The sequence below is a fragment of the Ranitomeya variabilis genome, chromosome 7 (assembly GCF_051348905.1).
Source record: "Ranitomeya variabilis isolate aRanVar5 chromosome 7, aRanVar5.hap1, whole genome shotgun sequence".
NCBI lineage: Eukaryota > Metazoa > Chordata > Amphibia > Anura > Dendrobatidae > Ranitomeya > Ranitomeya variabilis.
The window spans coordinates 126050226-126070836 of record NC_135238.1 but is presented as its reverse complement, the minus strand read 5'-3'; the positions used below and the strand labels follow the sequence as shown (position 1 = coordinate 126070836).

The window sequence follows — 20611 nt, the reverse complement described above, 5'->3', positions numbered from 1 at the left end:
ACTGTTTTAACACAAGGGTTAGTAGTTGAGTATATCCTATACTACGTGCTCAATTTCTCATGTTGTTAACAGGTCATGTTATCATTATTACCAATGTTTCTCCTTTAGCCAAGTAGAGGATAATGGGATAGTGGCATAAAGACACATATAACAATTAGAGGAACACGGGTGTAGCCAACAGCTGAGTTACACTTAGTTGCAGATGTAGTATATATACATACAGTAATATGAAAAAGTTTGGGCACCCCTATTAATCTTAAGCTTAATGTTTTCTAAAAATTGTTTTTTGCAACAGCTATTTCAGTTTCATATATCTAATAACTGTTGGACACAGTAATGTTTCTGCCTTGAAATGAGGTTTATTGTACTAACAGAAAATGTGCAATATAACTGTATGTAATTCACCATTGTAGATTGTTAAACCTGAGGATATTATCTTTTCCTTAACCAGTCTGTCACTTATTCAGTTCAGATTTATTATACATACGTTTAGCGTCCTGGAAACAAGAGTGCTATAAGAAAAGGATAATCATAAAGACAAAAAAAATGTTTGTACTTATTTTATGGCATGACTTTACTTAGTTCGGAGCAGCTGTTGCTTTCACACAAATAGAAATTGATTCATTTCTATTGCCATTTTGCAAGATTAGTATAAAAGAGTATGTAAATTGTCTCTTCAGAGAGGAAGATTACTAGGACCAGGGGCGTAGCTAGAGCTTTTGCCGCCCGGGGCTGTTCCCGAGTTTGGCGCCCCCCCCCCGGCTCAATACACACAAAGGTTACCAAAAATAGTCAGGACAACACGCGCAGAAACAAAACTCTTTATTGTTTAACTGAAACTTTAAATAGTCACTTTGGGAGTAAAGTGACGGGGGTCATGTTATACCTGAACCAGATTATTCCAGAAAAATGGCCGGGCCCTACTCTACTGTAACCTATTGAATATTTGTTAAAATCTGCAATACAATTTAGGTATATTTTGACCAATAATATCACATACAAGGAACAAATACCACCGCATCATGACCAGACCACAAATTACTACCACAGTGATCGAATAATATCACATACAAGGAACAAATACCACCGCACCATGTCAAGACCACATATTACCACCACTTGGTGACCAAATAGCACATTCAAGGGACAAATACCACAACACCATTTCCAGACCACATATTACCACCACATAGTGACTGAATACTACAATACTGATCAGTAATTAAAAAAAACAAAACAAAACAAAACACAATACTATCACCATAAGTGCCAGTATTCACAGGAGATCTGTACTTAGTATGCAGTGTCTGTGTAGAGGTAATACAGAGATCACTGGTGGTATTATACACAGGAGCTCTGTATATAATGTATAGGTAATACAGTGATCACTGGTGACATTATACACAGGACCTCTGTATATAGTATACAGTGTATAGTGTCAGTGCATAGGTAACACTGACTCACCAGTGACGTCTCTAGGTGAAGTCCTTCATCTTTCATCCAGCACAGACCGCCATCATTTCTTCCAGCCAGGACTCGTTTCTGCAGGAAATAACACAGTTATCTCGAGCTCCGCTTGCAGAACACATTACTTAATTTTTCACAACTTCTACATTACACCACATGGAGAAAAAAAGGCGATATAGTGTCACTCTGCACAGTAACAGGACCGCCCCCCCATTTAAAACAGTATACTCAAAAAATAAAATAAATACATCACTGCAGTAATAATATCCCTTAATTAGCCCCTATGGTAATAATATTCCCCACCCTGGCCCGGTGTGTCTCATTCCTGGCTCCAGCCATATGTTCTCCCATCCTGCACTCATGAGTATCCATTCTACACTATATGATCTCCCCATCCTGCCCCATCTGTCTCCATCGTATCCATCCTGCCCCATGATCCAATCCTGCCCCATGTCTTTCATTCTGCCCCGTGTCTCCAATCATGCCCCGTGTCTACATTCTGCCCATGCCTCCAGTCCTGCCCCCAGTGTGTCCAGCATATTACCCCCAGTGTGTTCAGCATATTACCCCCAGTGTGTCCAGCAATCTGCCCCAGTATGTCCAGCATATTGCCCCAGTGTGTCCTCCAGCATTGCCCCCAGTGTGTCCAGCAATCTGCCCCAGTGTGTCCAGCAATCTGCCCCAGTGTCTCCAGCATTGCCCCAGTGTCTCCAGCATTGCCCCAGTGTCTCCAGCATTGCCCCAGTGTCTCCAGCAATCTGCCCCAGTGTCTCCAGCATTGCCCAGTGTCCTCCAGCATTGCCCCAGTGTCTCCAGCATTGCCCCAGTGTCCTCCAGCATTGCCCCCAGTGTGTCCACCGTTAGCTTATCAAAAAACAAAACAAAAAAAAACAAAGAGTCTCCTCACCTGACCAGCGCTCCAGGTGGCGAGCTCCCTCCAGCAGCGCACACTCGCCGGCGACTGACAATGACGTCAGACGCCGGCAACGTGTGCGCTGCGGCCGACTTCAGCTGCCAGCCTCCAATTGGCTGGCGGCTGTTAACTATTGACGTGCGGGCGCGGGCCCGCACGTCAATAGCGTTAAACAGCTGCAGCGCCGGCCGCGGCCAGGTGACCCACCCCCGCATTGTGCCGCCCGGGGCGGCCCACCCCCCCACACCCCCCTTCCTACGCCACTGACTAGGAGACTAGCACCAGCTAAAGTAAGTAGCAATCCTAGAAGTCTATATCGACTCTCTGACGAGCCTTGTCTCATGACTTAGGATAAAAGCCAAAGCCAAATCTCACATTGCAGACTGTGTTTCGGGGTGCTGCCCTTCATCAGTGCAAAGTGTGAGATCTGGTTTGGCTGTGTGAGAGGTGTTTGACCAAGATCCAAGGGGTAACATTTTTCCTTGCAGAGAGTGACATGTCAAGCATGATACATAGAGTAATGATAAGTATTGGAAAATATTTACAGAAAAATAACAATGCACCTGAAGCAAGTGTATAACGCAATATATTGGCTATGAAGCACCTAATTAAATAGAAAAAACCTATAAAGAAATTTGAGCAGCCAAAACGAAAGTACAAATATGAGTTTATTGTATTAAGATTTCAAAAGACAAGTGTTAAAAATAGGGGAAACACTAGAGGGCGACAAAACAGAGCTTAATTCTAAAACTCTGGGCAAAACCGTCAATGAAAAAGACCTGGGTGTATGGGTGGATGACAAACTCATATTCAGTGGCCAGTGTCAGGCAGCTGCTACAAAGGCAAATAAAATAATGGGATGTATTAAAAGAGGCATAGATGCTCATGAGGAGAACATAATTTTACCTCTATACAAGTCACTAGTTCGACCACACTTAGAATACTGTGCACAGTTCTGGTCTCCGGTGTATAAGAAAGACATAGCTGAACTAGAGCGGGTGCAGAGAAGAGCGACCAAGGTTATTAGAGGACTGAGGGGTCTGCAATACCAAGATAGGTTATTACACTTGGGGCTGTTTAGTTTGGAAAAATGAAGGCTAAGGGGTGATCTTATGTTAATGTATAAATATATGAGGGGACAGTACAAAGACCTTTCTGATGATCTTTTTAATCATAGACCTGAGACAGGGACAAGGGGGCATCCTCTACGTCTGGAGGAAAGAAGGTTTAAGCATAATAACAGACGCGGATTCTTTACTGTAAGAGCAGTGAGACTATGGAACTCTCTGCCGTATGATGTTGTAATGAGTGACTCATTAATTAAATTTAAGAGGGGACTGGATACCTTTCTGGAAAAGTATAATGTTACAGGGTATATACACTAGATTCCTTGATAAGGCGTTGATCCAGGGAACTAGTCTGATTGCCGTATGTGGAGTCGGGAAGGAATTTTTTTCCCCATGGTGGAGTTACTCTTTGCCACATGGGGTTTTTTTGCCTTCCCCTGGATCAACATGTTAGGGCATGTTAGGTTAGGCTATGGGTTGAACTAGATGGACTTACAGTCTTCTTTCAACCTTAATAACTATGTAAAACACAGCAGGAGGAGGTTAAAAATGTAACAAGTCAGACTAAACGTGTAGATATAATGAACAGTCCAAAACTAGTATATGGAATGTGGGAAAATGACAAAAGGTAAGATAAGTATACAGGGATTCTATATACGGGGTTATAGGCAGGGTTAATACATTAAGCTGCATGTACAATGCTAAAAAGAATAAAGTGAAACACAGAATCCAAGATATAAATCATTGTTACCCATGTTATTATTATTATTATTATTATTATTATTATTTATTTATAAAGCACCATTGATTCCATGGTGCTGTACATGAGAAGGACTTACATACAGATTACAGATATCACTTACAGTAAACAAACTTACAATGACAGACTGATACAGAGGGGCGAGGACCCTGCCCTTGCGGGCTTAGGGTACTGTCACACATTGAAATTTCCATCGCTACGACGTTACGATTCGTGACGTTCTAGCGATATCGTTACGATATCGCTGTGTCTGACACGCTACTGCGATCAGACACCCTGCTGAGAATCGTACGTCGTAGCAGATCGTTTGGAACTTTATTTCGTCGCTTGATCACCTGCTGACATCGCTGGATCGTTGTGTGTGACAGCGATCCAGCGATGTCTTCGCTTGTAACCAGGGTAAACATCGGGTAACTAAGCGCAGGGCCGCGCTTAGTAACCCGATGTTTACCCTGGTTACAAGCGTAAACGTAAAAAAACAAACCGTACATGCTCACCCGTCGGTGTCCTTCAGGTCCCTTGCCGTCTGCTTCCTGCTCTGAGTGCCGGCCGGAAAGTGAGAGCAGATCACAGCGGTGCTGCGATCTGCTCTCACTGTACGGCTGCACTCAGAGCAGGAAGCAGACGGCAAGGGACCTGAAGGACACCGACGGGTGAGTATGTACTGTTTGTTTTTTTACATTTACGCTGGTAACCAGGGTAAACATCGGGTTACTAAGCGCGGCCCTGCGCTTATTTACCCGATGTTTACCCTGGTTACCTGGGGACTTCGGCATCGCTCCAGCGCCGTGATTGCAACGTGTGACCGCAGTCTACGACGCTGGAGCGATGATTATACGACGCTGCGACGTCACGAATCGTGCCGTCGCAGCGATGAAAATTTCAATGTGTGACGGTACCCTTACATTCTGCAGGATTATGGGGAAGGAGACAGTAGGTTGGGGGTTGCAGGAGCTCCGGTGTTGGTGAGGCGGTAGCTTCGGTGGTGATGAGGAGGCAGCGGGGTCAGTGCAGGCTGTAGGCTTTCCTGAAAAGATGAGTTTTCAGGTTCCGTCTGAAGGATCCGACTGTGGTTGATAGTCGGACGTGTTGGGGCAGAGAGTTCCAGAGGATGGGGGATATTCGGGAGAAGTCTTGGAGACGATTGGATGAGGAGCGAATAAGTGTGGAGGAGAGAAGGAGGTCTTGGGCGGACCGGAGATTACGTGAGGGAAGATATATGGAGATTAGTTCAGAGATATAAGGAGGAGACAGGTTATGGATGGCTTTGTAGGTCAGTATTAGTAATTTGAACTGGATACGCTGAGGGAATGGGAGCCAGTGAAGAGATTTGCAGAGGGGGGAAGCGGAGGAGTAGCGAGATGAGAGATGGATTAGTCGGGCAGCAGAGTTAAGGATGGACTGGAGAGGTGCAAGGGTGTTAGCAGGGAGGCCGCAGAAAAGGATGTTGCAGTAGTCAAGGCGGGAGATGATGAGGGCATGCACAAGCATTTTAGTAGATTGAAGGTTGAGGAAAGGACGGATTCTGGAGATATTTTTGAGCTGGAGACGACAGGAGGTGGAAAGAGCTTGGATGTGCGGTTTGAAGGACAGGGCAGAGTCGAAGGTTACTCCGAGGCAGCGGACTTCCGGTACGGGGGAAAGCATGATGTCATTGATTGCGATAGATAGGTCAGGTAAGGAAGATCTATGGGATGGAGGAAAGATGATGAGTTCAGATTTGTCCATATTGAGTTTGAGGAAGCGAGAGGAGAAGAAGGAGGATATAGCTGATTAGCACTCTGGGATTCTGGACAGCAGAGCGGTGACGTCTGGGCCAGAGAGGTAGATCTGAGTGTCATCAGCATAGAGGTGGTACTGGAATCCATGAGACTTTATGAGTTGTCCCAAGCCAAGTGTATAGATTGAGAAGAGTAGGGGTCCTAGAACAGAGCCTTGGGGGACTCCAACAGAGAGAGGGTGGGATGAGGAGGTAATGTGGGAGTGGGAGACGCTGAATTTGTGGTTGGAAAGGTATGAGGAGATCCAGGATAGAGTGAGGTCTTTGATGCCAAAGGAGGAGAGGATCTGTAGTAGGAGGCAGTGGTCAACTGTGTCAAAAGCAGAGGACAGGTCTAGAAGGAGACCTGTTCTCCTACTGCTCCGTTGTATGACTCTATGGCTCTGAGTTGCATGAACATTTTGTAACATTTCAAGATGTTTTCTGACAAAAGAAATCTGGCAAAAACTCGTTGGCAAATCAGTTCCAAGGCTTTTGTCAAATTATTATATCAAGTCCTGGCAAATTATCCGGTTAAATCTGTCTTTATTTTTCAGATACTTAACCAACGCAGCAGCAATCATGTGATCCATAAAGCTCTAAAGAATATTGATTTCTATATTGTCCCTGTGCTTAATATTGATGGCTTTCTTTATTCATGGAATGCGGTAAGATCTAATTAATATTATTATTATTATTATTATTATTATTATTATTATAGCACCATTTATTCCATGGCGCTTTATATGTGAGGATCTTAGAGCCTTCCATAATTATATAACATCATTATAACAACCAGCAATCATTCCATACAGACCATCCTTCATTGCACTTGGAGTGTGACCCCTACAGAAGCATATCTGACATTTAGTTCATTTCTACTGTGCACATAAACTTTTAAACTATTTAACTATGCAAGGATCAGAAACCTTGACAACATTGCAACTATCAGGGGTTACCGCAATATAGAGGAGCCACAAGACTGGAGCATCTGATTGCTCCTACTCCTGCGCTGAATAGAAGCACCTCACCTTTTTCTTAAATGGTGTAAATTTATTTTGGCAGTACAGGGGTTAAAAAGCCATGTTGAGAGCTCTGGGAGCTAGGCCTCTCAGCTGAGCATGGATAGCCACTCCTATCCACTATATAATCCAAGTCCTGACAGACACACTTCATCAGAGCTTTTCCTTTATGGCTGGGAGAATTGTAGTTGGTGGTTATTGGAGGTGTTTGGTGGATTTATCTGTGACTGTTGTTTGGTTTAATGAGAATGATAATTCCCTTTCTTCTCCTACTTTGGTTTTACCCCATCCTCCACTCCCCGATGCATATGTGAGCAGGTAGGAAGATCCAGTAATGGGTCGGAGGCAGAGCAAGTGTTAACGTGGGGTTTAATTTAACAGGTATACTCCTCACAGGAAGAAAATAGATAAAACAGTATCTGTAAGATGCGCCTATTCTGGCACTTGGCCACTCTCTTCCCACTCCCGAGTAGGGTGTTGTAATAGTTTATTAAACGCTCAATCCAATTGAAGACCCTTGTCACCTGAAACAAAGTTAAAATAAAAAAACAACAGTATCCCATACCTCTCCGGCGTTACAGTCAAGTCCCACGATGTAAATCCATCAGAAGGAGTTAAATAATTTTACAAGCAGAAGCTCTGCTAATGCAGCTGTGCTCCTGCCTGAAAAAAGTGGGGAATGAATGGAAAGCAGGGGAACGTAGCTACCTAGACTTGTGGTGCTGCACCCCCTGCTGGCATAAACTCATATGAACTCGAGCGTGGGAATTTTTCAGAATATTTTCTCACGCTCGAGTTCATAGTTCTTACAATAGCAAGGTGACATTAACTCTTTATTACCCCATATCCCACCGCTACTCGGGAGTGGGAAGAGAGGCTAAGTGCCAGAATAGGCACATCTTACAGATGTGCATTTTCTGGGGTGGCTGGGGGCAGATGTTATTAGCCGGGGGGACAATAACCATGGTCTCTCTAGGCTATTAATATCTGCCCTCAGTCACTGGCTTTCCCACTCTGGCGGAGAAAATTGCGTGGGAGCCCACGCCAGTTTTTTCTGTGATTTAACCCTTTATTTTAACAGCTAGAGCCACCAAATTTTGCACACAGACACTTTTAACATTAGTAGGGCGGAATATGTAAAAAAATAAGGGATATGAAATGGTTTACTGTATGTAAACCATGTCTCATATCCTGTCGGGTTTGATAAGGAGATAGCAAAAGCCGGTAATTGAATTACCGGCTTTTCTGCTATCTAGCGCTATATGAAATATAAATATATATATGTGTCTCACTGATATATAGAAGGGTGAGGAGAATTTGTTCTGGAAGTAGTAAGTGTAGTAGTGGATAGGAAGAAGAACAGTGAGTTGATTAACCAGAGCTGTGTTATTACAGAAGTTCATGAATCCAGGCCCTATGGGTGGACAGAAACATGGGCAAGAGCAGATTTGGGCAGCATGAGAGAAACATTGGCTAGGCCTATGGGACACTTCCTTGATGTCCGAGGCCTATGGTCTGACAGGGATTGGCAGAGACATCCTTTACTTTCGCCCAGAATGGGGAATATGGACAGGGAGCTCCAGGAACAAGCTAGTCCGGCTACTCAGGGAGCTGCAGTACAGAAGGAAACGGTATGGAAACAAATGGTGACAGGAAGAACCAGGGACAGTTCAGGGGAACGAATGTCCATCCTGTATGAAGATTGCTGTGCGGTGTCTGTATCTAAACTGGATGAGCTCAGTAAAATTGCTATGGTTGAATTGAACTTGGACTGATGGTTATTGTGAGTTGCTGCAGAAGACCTGGACCCTGCAAGCAGTAAAGGACTCTAACCTTCAAGTGAGTGAAATACAGCGCACACACACCACACCAGACAAGGGACACATTGTTAATGCAGTGGGGTGCCAAGGTGTGCCAGAACAGCAGCCCCTCACCATGACTACCACCCCGGTCCCCGTTACAGCTCGTTACAGCTGCACAAGTTTCCAGGCGACGCGTGCATTCCTCTATTCTTAAAGGGGCAGAGTGCACACTTTAAAAATTCCCTCAGCTATGGAAGGCAACTTGTATAAAAAGTATCCTCCCCAGTAGGTAGGTGCCTGAGCAACCCCTGTCGTTCCCAACATTGTGTGTGTGAAGCGGTATGCTGCTAGATTCCACGTCCTAGTATCCAGTGTAGTTAGTACGTGAACATGAACCCCTGGTCCTTGAGTGGCCAGGATCTGAACCTGATACCCTTGTTCTTTTGTGGCCATGGGGTCTGAACCTGTAACCACACCTGAAGTTCCCTGAACCCAAATCCACACCTGGTGGCCCTGTAACCTAACACTGCTTCCATTGGTACCTGAGCCTGAAGCCACACCTGCGTTACATGAAACCTTACACTGGTCTAGAGGTACTGGAGCCAGAAGCCACACCAGAGGTACCTGAATCCTGAAGTCTCACTGGTAGTACCTGAACCTTGAAGCTGCACTGGCAGTACCTGAACCCTGAAGCCGCACCAACAGTACCCGAACCTGAAACCGTACTGGCACTACTTGAACCAGTGTCTGTCCTGGTTAGTGTTCCAGAGTCCATACTTTCATAGCCTGTTCCAGTATCAGAATTTAGCCCTGTCTGTGATTCTGTGTCAATATCCATTCTGCCTGGGAATCTATAACCTGCGACGTCTGAATGAAGTCCTTATCCTGTGCTGCCAGTTAGCCCTAGTGTAGTCTGTGTCTGCGATCCTGACCCCTGAGTTCCTCAGCTGCAGTATTGTGAGCTGCATAAGAGTGGTACTGTCGCTAGGGTGTCATGTCCTCCTTGGAGACCTTGAGTTAGAAGGTCACAAAGGGTAATGAATTGCAGATCCTCTTTAGAGACGGTGTGCTTTGTGTCCTTTTTTAATTTTATTTCCATTCCATCAGTGCTGAAAGGGCTAAGGACTCTTTTTCAGCTGGTTGGGAACATGCAAGGTTGTTGCTCTCAGCTGCAGCTTCTAAAATCATTTACTCTCCCTATACTAGCTCTGCGTGTTTATTCTTTGCTGGTGAAATAATTCTCTTCCTGGAAAGTGTTGAGCTGAGTATTTGGGAGTAGTAGTTGAATTATTCTGTGTGCAGTAGTCTGTGAGTGTTTATCTCCTTGTCCTTATACCTATTTCGTTTGTTCCTCCCTCTTCAGATCTTACTCCCTTTTTTTTGGTTAGTGTTTTCCATGATAGTGGATTTCAGTTATCCCTGTCTGTCTTTGTGTCTTGTTTCCCTTATATTTCTGTCCCATGCCTCATGGGGTGGATAAGGGAACAGATTAGGGTTTAACAGAAGCATAGTAAGGTCAGAGACCCAGGCCTCTCTACCATCAAGAGTACCTCTGGGACAGTGAAGTTGGTGTCTCGGTTCCAGGGAGTTTTAGGCCCCTCACCCTTACTTCAGTCTGTCACACTGTGACACGTATCTGTTGGCTACCTCCAGCTCAAGTCTAGCTTCACCATCAGGAGCTCTAGCAAAGACAAGGTAGCCATTTAGCCATGCTCCACCTATATAAGTCCGGCCCCATGGTACAGTGGTCCTCGAACAGCAACTTGACAGTGTCATGAAACGGGGGTTTTTGGTTGCCCAGTTCTTTCTTCAGGGATTTATTTATATCCCACTTCCCAGTTCCAGTTTGGAACTTGCAGCTCTCTGGTGCCCCCCTTACCCTCAGGTCAGTCAGGGGATTGCACCTAGGATAATTAGTCGCCAGAAAGGCTGCCTAGTCATGTACTGGCTATTGGGCACACAGCAGTGAGGGTGATATAACTATTCCCAGCCACAGCCAGGAAATACACTTATAAACCCCTTTCCATCACTGCCAGCTATACCAAACAAGCTCAGTACACTCTGCTGCCACCAGCTCCTATTCCTATGATTAATAGCAGGTCAGGAACCAACCCATTCAGTAGCGAAATTTACTTTAGAGGATGTTGAAGTTTTAGAGCAAGGAAAACTAAGCTAGCAAATTTTATAGCTTTTACTCCAAAAAGGTTAGGCAGTGTTTACAAAAGGTATAAAAAAAGATATTACAAGAGAAGACAATTTATAGTATGTACAGAATGATTACAAAATCAAAGGGATTAAAGTTGAAAAAAACACTTAAAGTTCTCTCATATCATGGCTGGCCATGAAGCTGGGGAGAAGGGCGACACATCCCAATGCATCAGAGCAGATTGCAGAGTTTCTGTTTGCTGACTTCCTGGGCAAAGATTAAAGACCTTGCCTCTCGTCCCGCCTCTGAGTTTTATACCTGGGCCCAAAACCAAGTCACTCCCACTGTGCTGACCTTACTGGATGGTTGGGTAACTCCCCTTTCTGAACAGTTATGAAATACTCTATTACCCATATCTCTTGGGTTGAACCTCATATAAGAAAGACAAAATTATCATTATGCTCAGCATGACATGGGGTTCATTTAAGTATAAACACAAAATGGATACATGACCTGCTTGCGGAAAAATCTTTTCCTTGGATTTTGTTGGGTTTCGATCCTAGCGATTTCACTGGGTTAAAGATCTATCGGTGGACATTCAGAATATGTAACTTTTATAAATGTATCACAAATTGGGGTCAAGCTATGCCCTACTATTAAGTTTTTAAATTAACAAAAGAACACGTTTCCACAACTGACTTCAGCCAGCTTAGGGCCATAAACTACTCAGTGGGGGGCAAAAAGCCCACAGCCTGTGTCTGTAAAGCCATGGAACCTTCTAGAAGTATACTTAGAATATGGCATATTTATATTATCGTGGCAGACAGAAACTCAAAATATTTCAAATATTTCAATACTTTTTGTATTATCAAATACATATTAAGTTTAAAGTATTTGAAATTTTTAAATCATAGTCATTTACACCATAAAATTAATGTCTTCTGAAACCAGTTTTCACCTTCCTGACCATGGCCAAATTGTTCAAATGTCATTTAAGTGGTTATATCTTTGGAATCCTTCTACATTCCCCTTTAGGAAAACCACTAGATGGCAGCAGAATCACTGTCATCCAAAAAGAAGCTAACCAAAAAATTAAATAGATATAAAATCAATTTATTGAAAATAACATAACGAACAAAAAAATATTAAATAAATACATAAAAAAGCTACAACATATCCTCAGGATAGTACCTCATGGGGGGCAGTGGGAAGCACAATACAAACCGTGTCCAAAAAGACAAATGGATATATATATATATATATATATATATATATATATATATATATATATATATATATATATATATATATATATATATATATATATATATATATATATATATATATATATATATATATATAAAGAGCACCTACCCACCTATGGTCTCAAATGGGCCTATAGACCCTTAGGTGCAGATAGCATCCACAATAGGAAAAATATTAACAGGTCCCAGATACATAGGCAGACTGAAGTCTCCGTTCCTACCCACTCCCCATATGCCTATAATAACACCAAGTAACACATGGCATAAGGAGAGGCCCCCGGAAGAAGCCAGGGCGAAACGCGCGTCGGGGCGCTGGGTAGGAGACGTGGGAGGACGCACTTCATCCACCTCTTCATTCGGTGAGCACTTCTGTATACCTTTCCTTTCCTCTCCTCATGCCATGTGTTACTTGGTGTTATTATAGGCATATGGGGAGTGGGTAGGAACGGAGACTTCAGTCTGCCTATGTATCTGGGACCTGTTAATATTTTTCCTATTATGGATGCTATCTGCACCTAAGGGTCTATAGGCCCATTTGAGACCATAGGTGGGTAGGTGCTCTATATATATATATATATATATATATATATATATATATCTAATATATAAAGCTGAATGTGTGTATGTGTGTATGTATGTATGTATGTATGTCCGGGATTGGCATCTGAACCGTCGCAGCTACAGCCACAAAATTTTGCACAGTCACACGTCTGGACCCCGAGAGCGTCATAGGCTATGTTGTGAGGTGAAATTTTAACCCCGCGCTTTCCAATTCACCAAACAATTTTGCCCCTATCTACATAATGGGGAAAAAATGAAAGGAAAAGTGTTGGAGGCAAATTAACAGCTGCCAGATGTGAACAAGGGGGACTTAAAGAATGACAGCGATGGCGCCAAAGAGTATGTACTGTACAGTTGCTAAGGTGGGGCCCCAACATGGGATAATCACCACACCACCACGGGGATATGAACACACACACAAAATGCGCCACACACTACCACGTGCTCGAACACATATACCACCCTCAGCGCACATTTCACCACACATACACCAACCTCGCCACATAAAAGTAGAAACACAAAAGTCGCCGCTCAAAACTCGCCACGCGCAAAACTCTCCACATGCAAAACTCGCCACACGTGCAAAACTCACCTCATGGAAAACTCGCCACACGCAAAACTTGCACACGCAGAAAAATTGCCACACGCAGAAAAATTGCCACATGCACAAAAGTTGCAACACATGCAAAAGTTGCCTCACACAAAACTTGCACATACTCAAAAGGCACCACACATAAAACTCACCACGCGCAAAACTCGCCATGCGCAAAACTTGCTGCACACAACTTGCTACACTAACCTGTCACATGCAACTCGACACACAAAAAGTTGCTACACGCATGTCGCCACACAAAACTCATCTCACAAAAGTCCCTACATGCATGTCGCCACACGCAACTCAACACACACAACTTGACACACGAAACTCGCCCTAAAACACACACAAGTCTGGTATTATCCTTCAAAAATAAAAATCTGATTAATAAGCAGACAAACTACAAGACCAACAAATGTACCATATAGGAATCCAGCAGCTGTCAGTCACATGACCAGTCTATTATGTGTATGTGTGAGCTAATATATACTGCCAGGGGGTGGGCTTACTGTTGGCTGGGGATTTATCAGGCTGCCATTTTAGCTTACAAATACTGAGGTAAAAATACTGACCAAATAACGTGTGAACGAGGTCTAATACAGGAGGAGATGACATACAGATATATACTATATACAGGAGGAGATGACACACAGGTATATACTATTTACAGGGGAGATGACACACAGGTATATACTATATACAGGAGGAGATGACACACAGGTATATACTATATAGAGGAGGAGATGACATACAGGTACATACTACATACAGGAGGAGATGACATACAGGTATATACTATATACAGGAGGAGATGACACACAGGTATATACTATATACAGGAACAGATTACCTACAGGTATATAGTATATACAGGAGGAGATGACATACAGGTATATGCTATGTATAGGAGGAGATGACAAACAGGTATATACTATATACAGGAGGAGATGACACACAGATATATACTATATATAGGTGAGATGACACACAGGTATATACTATATACAGGAGGAGATTACATACAGGTATATACTATATATAGGAGGAGATGACATACAGGTATATACTATATACAGGGGAGATGACACACAGCAGGTATATACTATATACAGGGGAGTTGACATACAGGTATATACTATATACAGGAGATGACATACAGGTGTATACTATATATAAGGGAGATGATAAACTTGTATATACTGAGGTGAAAATGAGAGGTGTGAGGTGAAAATGAAAAGGTGTGAGTGCAAAATGAGAGGAGTGAGGGAAAATAGTGGAGTGATCGGAAAATGACAGATGTGAGGTCGAAATGACAAGTGTTAGGGGGGAATGAGAGGAGTGAGGGGGAAAATAAGATGAGTGAGGGGGAAAATGAGAGGTGTGAGGGGGTAAATTAGAGATGTGAGGGGGAAAATGACAGATGTGAGGGGGAAAATGACAGATGTGAGGGGGAAAATGAGAGGCGTGATGGGAAAATAAGAGAAGTGAGGTGCTATAACTAACCACAGATATTTACTATGCCCAGGCAATGCCGGGCTCTTCAGCTAGTCTAATATATAAAGCTGAATGTGTGTGTGTGTGTATGTATGTATGTATGTATGTATGTCCGGGATTGGCATCTGAACCGTAGCAGCTACAGCCACAAAATTTTGCACAGTCACACGTCTGGACCCCGAGAGCGTCATAGGCTATGTTGTGAGGTGAAATTTTAACCCCGCGCTTTCCAATTCACCAAACAATTTTGCCCCTATCTACATAATGGGGAAAAAGTGAAAGGAAAAGTGTTGGAGGCGTCGCAGCTACAGGCACAAAATTTTGCACAGTCACACGTCTGGACCCTGAGAGTGTCAAAGCTATATTGTGAGGTGAAATTTTAACCCCGCGCTTTCCAAGTCACCAAACAATTTTGCCCCTATCTACATAATGGGGAAAAAATGAAAGGAAAAGTGTTGGAGGCAAATTAACAGCTGCCAGATGTGAACAAGGGGGACTTAAAGAATGACAGCGATGGCACCAAAGAGTATATACTGTACAGTTGCTAAGGTGGGGCCCCAACATGGGATAATCACACCACCACGGGGATATGAACACACACACAAAATGCGCCACACACTACCACGTGCTCGAACACATATACCACCCTCAGTGCACATTTCACCACACATACACCAACCTCGCCACATAAAAGTAGAAACACAAAAGTCGCCGCTCAAAACTCACCACGCGCAAAACTCTCCACATGCAAAACTCGCCACACGTGCAAAACTCGCCACACGCAAAACTTGCACACGCAGAAAAATTGCCACACGCAGAAAAATTGCCACATGCACAAAAGTTGCAACACATGCAAAAGTTGCCTCACACAAAACTTGCACATACTCAAAAGGCACCACACATAAAACTCGCCACGCGCAAAACTCGCCATGCGCAAAACTTGCTGCACACAACTTGCTACACTAACCTGTCACATGCAACTCGACACACAAAAAGTTGCTTCACGCATGTCGCCACACAAAACTCATCTCACAAAAGTCCCTACATGCATGTCGCCACACGCAACTCAACACACACAACTTGACACACGAAACTCGCCCTAAAACACACACAAGTCTGGTATCCTTCAAAAATAAAAATCTGATTAATAAGCAGACAAACTACAAGAGCAACAAATGTACCATATAGGAATCCGGCAGCTGTCAGTCACATGACCAGTCTATTATGTGTATGTGTGAGCTAATATATACTGCCAGGGGGTGGGCTTACTGTTGGCTGGGGATTTATCAGGCTGCCATTTTAGCTTACAAATACTGAGGTAAAAATACTGACCAAATAACGTGTGAACGAGGGCTAATACAGGAGGAGATGGCATACAGCTATATACTATATACAGGAGATGACACACAGGTATATACTATTTACAGGGGAGATGACACACAGGTATATACTATATACAGGAGGAGATGACACACAGATATATACTATATACAGGAGAGATGACACACAGGTATATACTATATAGAGGAGGAGATGACATACAGGTACATACTACATACAGGAGGAGATGACATACAGGTATATACTATATACAGGAGGAGATGACACACAGGTATATACTATATACAGGAGCAGATTACCTACAGGTATATAGTATATACAGGAGGAGATGACACAGGTATATGCTATGTATAGGAGGAGATGACATACAGGTATATACTATATACAGGAGATGACACACAGATATATACTATATATAGGTGAGATGACACACAGGTATATACTATATACAGGAGATTACATACAGGTATATCTAATATATAAAGCTGAATGTGTGTATGTATGTATGTGTGTATGTCCGGGATTGGCATCTGTACCGTCGCAGCTACAGCCACAAAATTTTGCACAGTCACACGTCTGGACCCCGAGAGCGTCATAGGCTATGTTGTGAGGTGAAATTTTAACCCCGCGCGTTCCAATTCACCAAACAATTTTGCTCCTATCTACATAATGGGGAAAAAGTGAAGGGAAAAGTGTTGGAGGAAAATTGACAGCTGCCAGATGTGAACAATGAGGACTTAAAGAATGAGAGCGATGGCGACAAAGAGTATATACCGTACAGTTGCTAAGGTGGGGCCCCGACATGGGATACTCACCACACACGGGGATATGAACACAAACACAAAATGCGCCACACACTACCACGTGCTTGAACACATATACCACCCTCAGCACACATTTCACCACACACACACACCAACCTCGCCACATAAAAGTCGAAACACAAAAGTCACCACTCAAAACTCGCTACATGCAAAACTCGCCATATGCAAAACTAGGCTCACGCAAAACTCGCCTCATGGAAAACTCACCTCATGCAAAACTTGCACACACAGAAAAATTGCCACATGTACAAAAGTTGCACCACATGCAAAAGTTGCCTCACACAAAACTTGCACATACTCAAAATGCACCACACATAAAACTCGCCACGCGCAAAACTCGCCATGCACAAATCTTGCTGCACACAACTTGCTACACTAACCTGTCACATGCAACTCAACACACAAAATGTTGCTACACGCATGTCGCCACACAAAACTCATCTCACAAAAGTCGCTACATGCATGTCGCCACACGCAACTCAACACACACAACTTGACACATAAAACTCGCCCTAAAACACACACAAGTCTGGTATTGTCCTTCAAAAATAAAAATCTGATTAATAAGCAAACTACAAGAGCAACAAATGTACCATATAGGAAATACGGCAGCTGTCAGTCACATGACCTGTCTATTATGTGTATGTGTGAGCTAATATATACTGCCAGGGGGGAGGGCTTCCTGTTGGCTGGGGATTTATCAGGCTGCCAATAGCAACCAATCACAGCTCAGCTTCTATTTTGCTACAGTTAATTAACCTGAGCTCTGATTGGTTAATATAGGCAACAAAGACATTCTCAGTATAACAAAGCTAATATATGTTGTGAAATGCTTCTATTTGCTTAGTTTTTGCCTTTTAATAATTACATTTCTATCTATTTGTTTTGTGGTTTTTGTGTGCAGAATAAATTTTTGTTAACACATTCTATTTTGCTAACAGCAGTCATTAACCCGGGCGAAGCCGGGTAGTACAGCTAGTATATATATATATATATCCATTTGTCTTTTTGGACACGGTTTGTATTGTGCTTCCCACTGCCCCCATGAGGTACTATCCTGAGGATATGTTGTAGCTTTTTTATGTATTTATTTAATATTTTTTTGTTCGTTATGTTATTTTCAATAAATTGATTTTATATCTATTTAATTTTTTGGTTAGCTTCTTTTTGGATGACAGTGATTCTGCTGCCATCTAGTGGTTTTCTTATGTATTTCGGAAGTGCCATATGGTTTCTATGGTTGGACTTGTTGGTAATATTACATTCCCCTTTAATAGTTTTTTTTTCACTACAGATTGTACTTTATGTTCATTATAGATATACACAAGTGGTCAAAATTGTTGGTACCCCTCGTTTGATGACAGAAAAACTCAGAATGGTCACAGAAATGACTTGAATCTGACAAAAGTTATAATAAAAAACAAATTTCTGAAAATGAACAAATGAAAGTCAGACATTGTTTTTCAATCATGCTTCCGCAGAATTTAAATAAAACTCATGAAATAGGCATGGACAGAAATGATGGTACCCTTAAATAAATATTTTGTTGAACAACTTTTCGAGGCAATCACTGCAATCAAACGATTCCTTTAACTGTCAATGAGACTTCTGCACCTCCCAAAAGGTATTTTGGCCCACTCCTCAATAGCAAACTGCTCTAGTTGTCTCATGTTTGAAGGTTGCCTTTTCAAGACGGCATGTTTCAGCTTTTTCCAAAGATGCTCAATAGGATGTAGAATACTCCACCAAAAACAAATGTGTAAGGATCCTCTAATATAGAAAAAAACAAACAAAACAAGGATCTCTAAAATATAACTTTTAATATATAAAGTTTAAAAACGTTTTTCCAAAATTGAAGACAAGTACCAAGGCTTTAACTGTACCATAGGGAAAATTAATAAAGACAAATAATATGTCCTATAGGGCCCTACAAATCAACTATAGTAGTCCCTGCCCAGTACACCCATAATCCCAGTGAAAAAAACACAAAAAAATGTTCAAAAAAAAAAAAAATGAAAAAAATAAAAAAATCAAATAATAAATGAGGCGAGTTAATGCTCTATTCAACTCCAAAAAATAGAAGAAAAAAGGGGTATAATACCCAACCTCTTTTTCTATTACAAGGTATTCATGTCAAACAAGAGGCAAATATGGTGTATGGTGTATTTTTCACTGGGATTATGGGTGTACTGGGACACATTTTTTAGTGGACAATAGGGATCTATAGGGACAGGAGGGCAAGTCGCCGCGGAGTGGGGGCGCCTACCGCTGAAACTTAGGGTGCCAACCTCCACTGCTATGCAGGGACTACTATAGTCCAGGGAGGTTGGCTACATCTTAAATTTCTGAATAATACGTGCAACTGTAGTCACAGGAGCATCAAGCTCATTGGAGATGGTCTTATAACTTTTACCTTTAACATGTTTGTCTATAATTTTCTTTATAATCTCCTGAGACAACTTTCCTTCACTTCCTCTGGTCCATGTTGAGTGTGATATTCACCATGTCACCAAACAGCACAGTGAGTATCTGTAGCCCTATATACAGGCCCACTCACTGATACCATGATTGTAGACACATGTGATGCTAGTTAGTGGACATACCTTGATTTAACATGTCCTTTTTGTCACATTATTTTCAGGGGTACCATCATTTCTGTCCAGGCCTATTTCGTGAGCATGAGTTTTATTTTGTATTTAAATTCTGTGTAAGCATCGATGAAAAGCAATGTCTGATTTTCATTTGTTCATTTTCACAGATTTTTTATTAGTTATTACTTTTGTCAAATTCAAGTAATTTTTGTGACCATTGTGGGCTTTTCTGTCATTAAACGAGGGGTACCAACAATTTTGACCGTGTGTATAGGGATATGATTTGCGTTTATTGATGAAAATATTGGACATTTTGAAAAAATGTAGAAAAATTCTCAATTTTCGCAAATTTTTTTTCTCATTTATTTCATTACATTACATGCTAACAAAACAACACGACTTTAAAAAAAACAAGTGATTACGTATGTCTACGTAATAATAAAAATATAGATGAGGATGAAATACAAGAGTGAAAAAAAACAGAAGCTGCAAATGAAAGAGTTAAAGAGATGTTTTAATCATGTCTGAAATAGGCATCTCATTGAAGTGGTGATGTTTTCTGCACCAGAAGTGTGCCAAGCTGATGACATTACGACCAGCACACCTTCTGGGATGGATGCATGATCAACAGATATCATGCACTTGTCCTGTTCATTTTAAAGAAATGTATGCACAATAGCTGTGATGTTGCACGTCTCAGAAGGTGCGTGGGTTTTAACATCATCAGCACTGCTCACTTCCAAAACTGAAATCGACAGCTCTGGAAACTGCTAGTAACCACTTTAGACTAACTTAAAGAGATTGTCCACTATTTTTACATTGATGACCTATTAATGGAATAGGTCATCAATATCTGATCTTTGGGGGTGTAACACTCGGGACCCTTGCCGATCAGTTGTTCATGGTGTTGTTTGTGCTGGAACAGCTCAGTGCTGTATCTGCACAGCACTGGTCTGTGTACTGTATAGTGACCATGGTCAGGTACTGCACATCCGCCCTCTATT

At 42.3% G+C, this 20611-nt stretch overlaps 1 protein-coding gene across 2 annotated transcripts in view; it reads left to right on the top strand.

The window, feature by feature from the left end:
* LOC143786367 (carboxypeptidase O-like) overlaps nt 1-20611 on the top strand; it is a 302348-nt gene that overhangs the window by 183080 nt on the left and 98657 nt on the right. For both annotated transcript variants that reach the window (XM_077275702.1, XM_077275703.1), the window contains one exon: nt 6524-6634. In XM_077275702.1, the coding sequence (XP_077131817.1) occupies nt 6524-6634 (111 nt within the window). The remainder of the gene's footprint in view (nt 1-6523; nt 6635-20611) is intronic.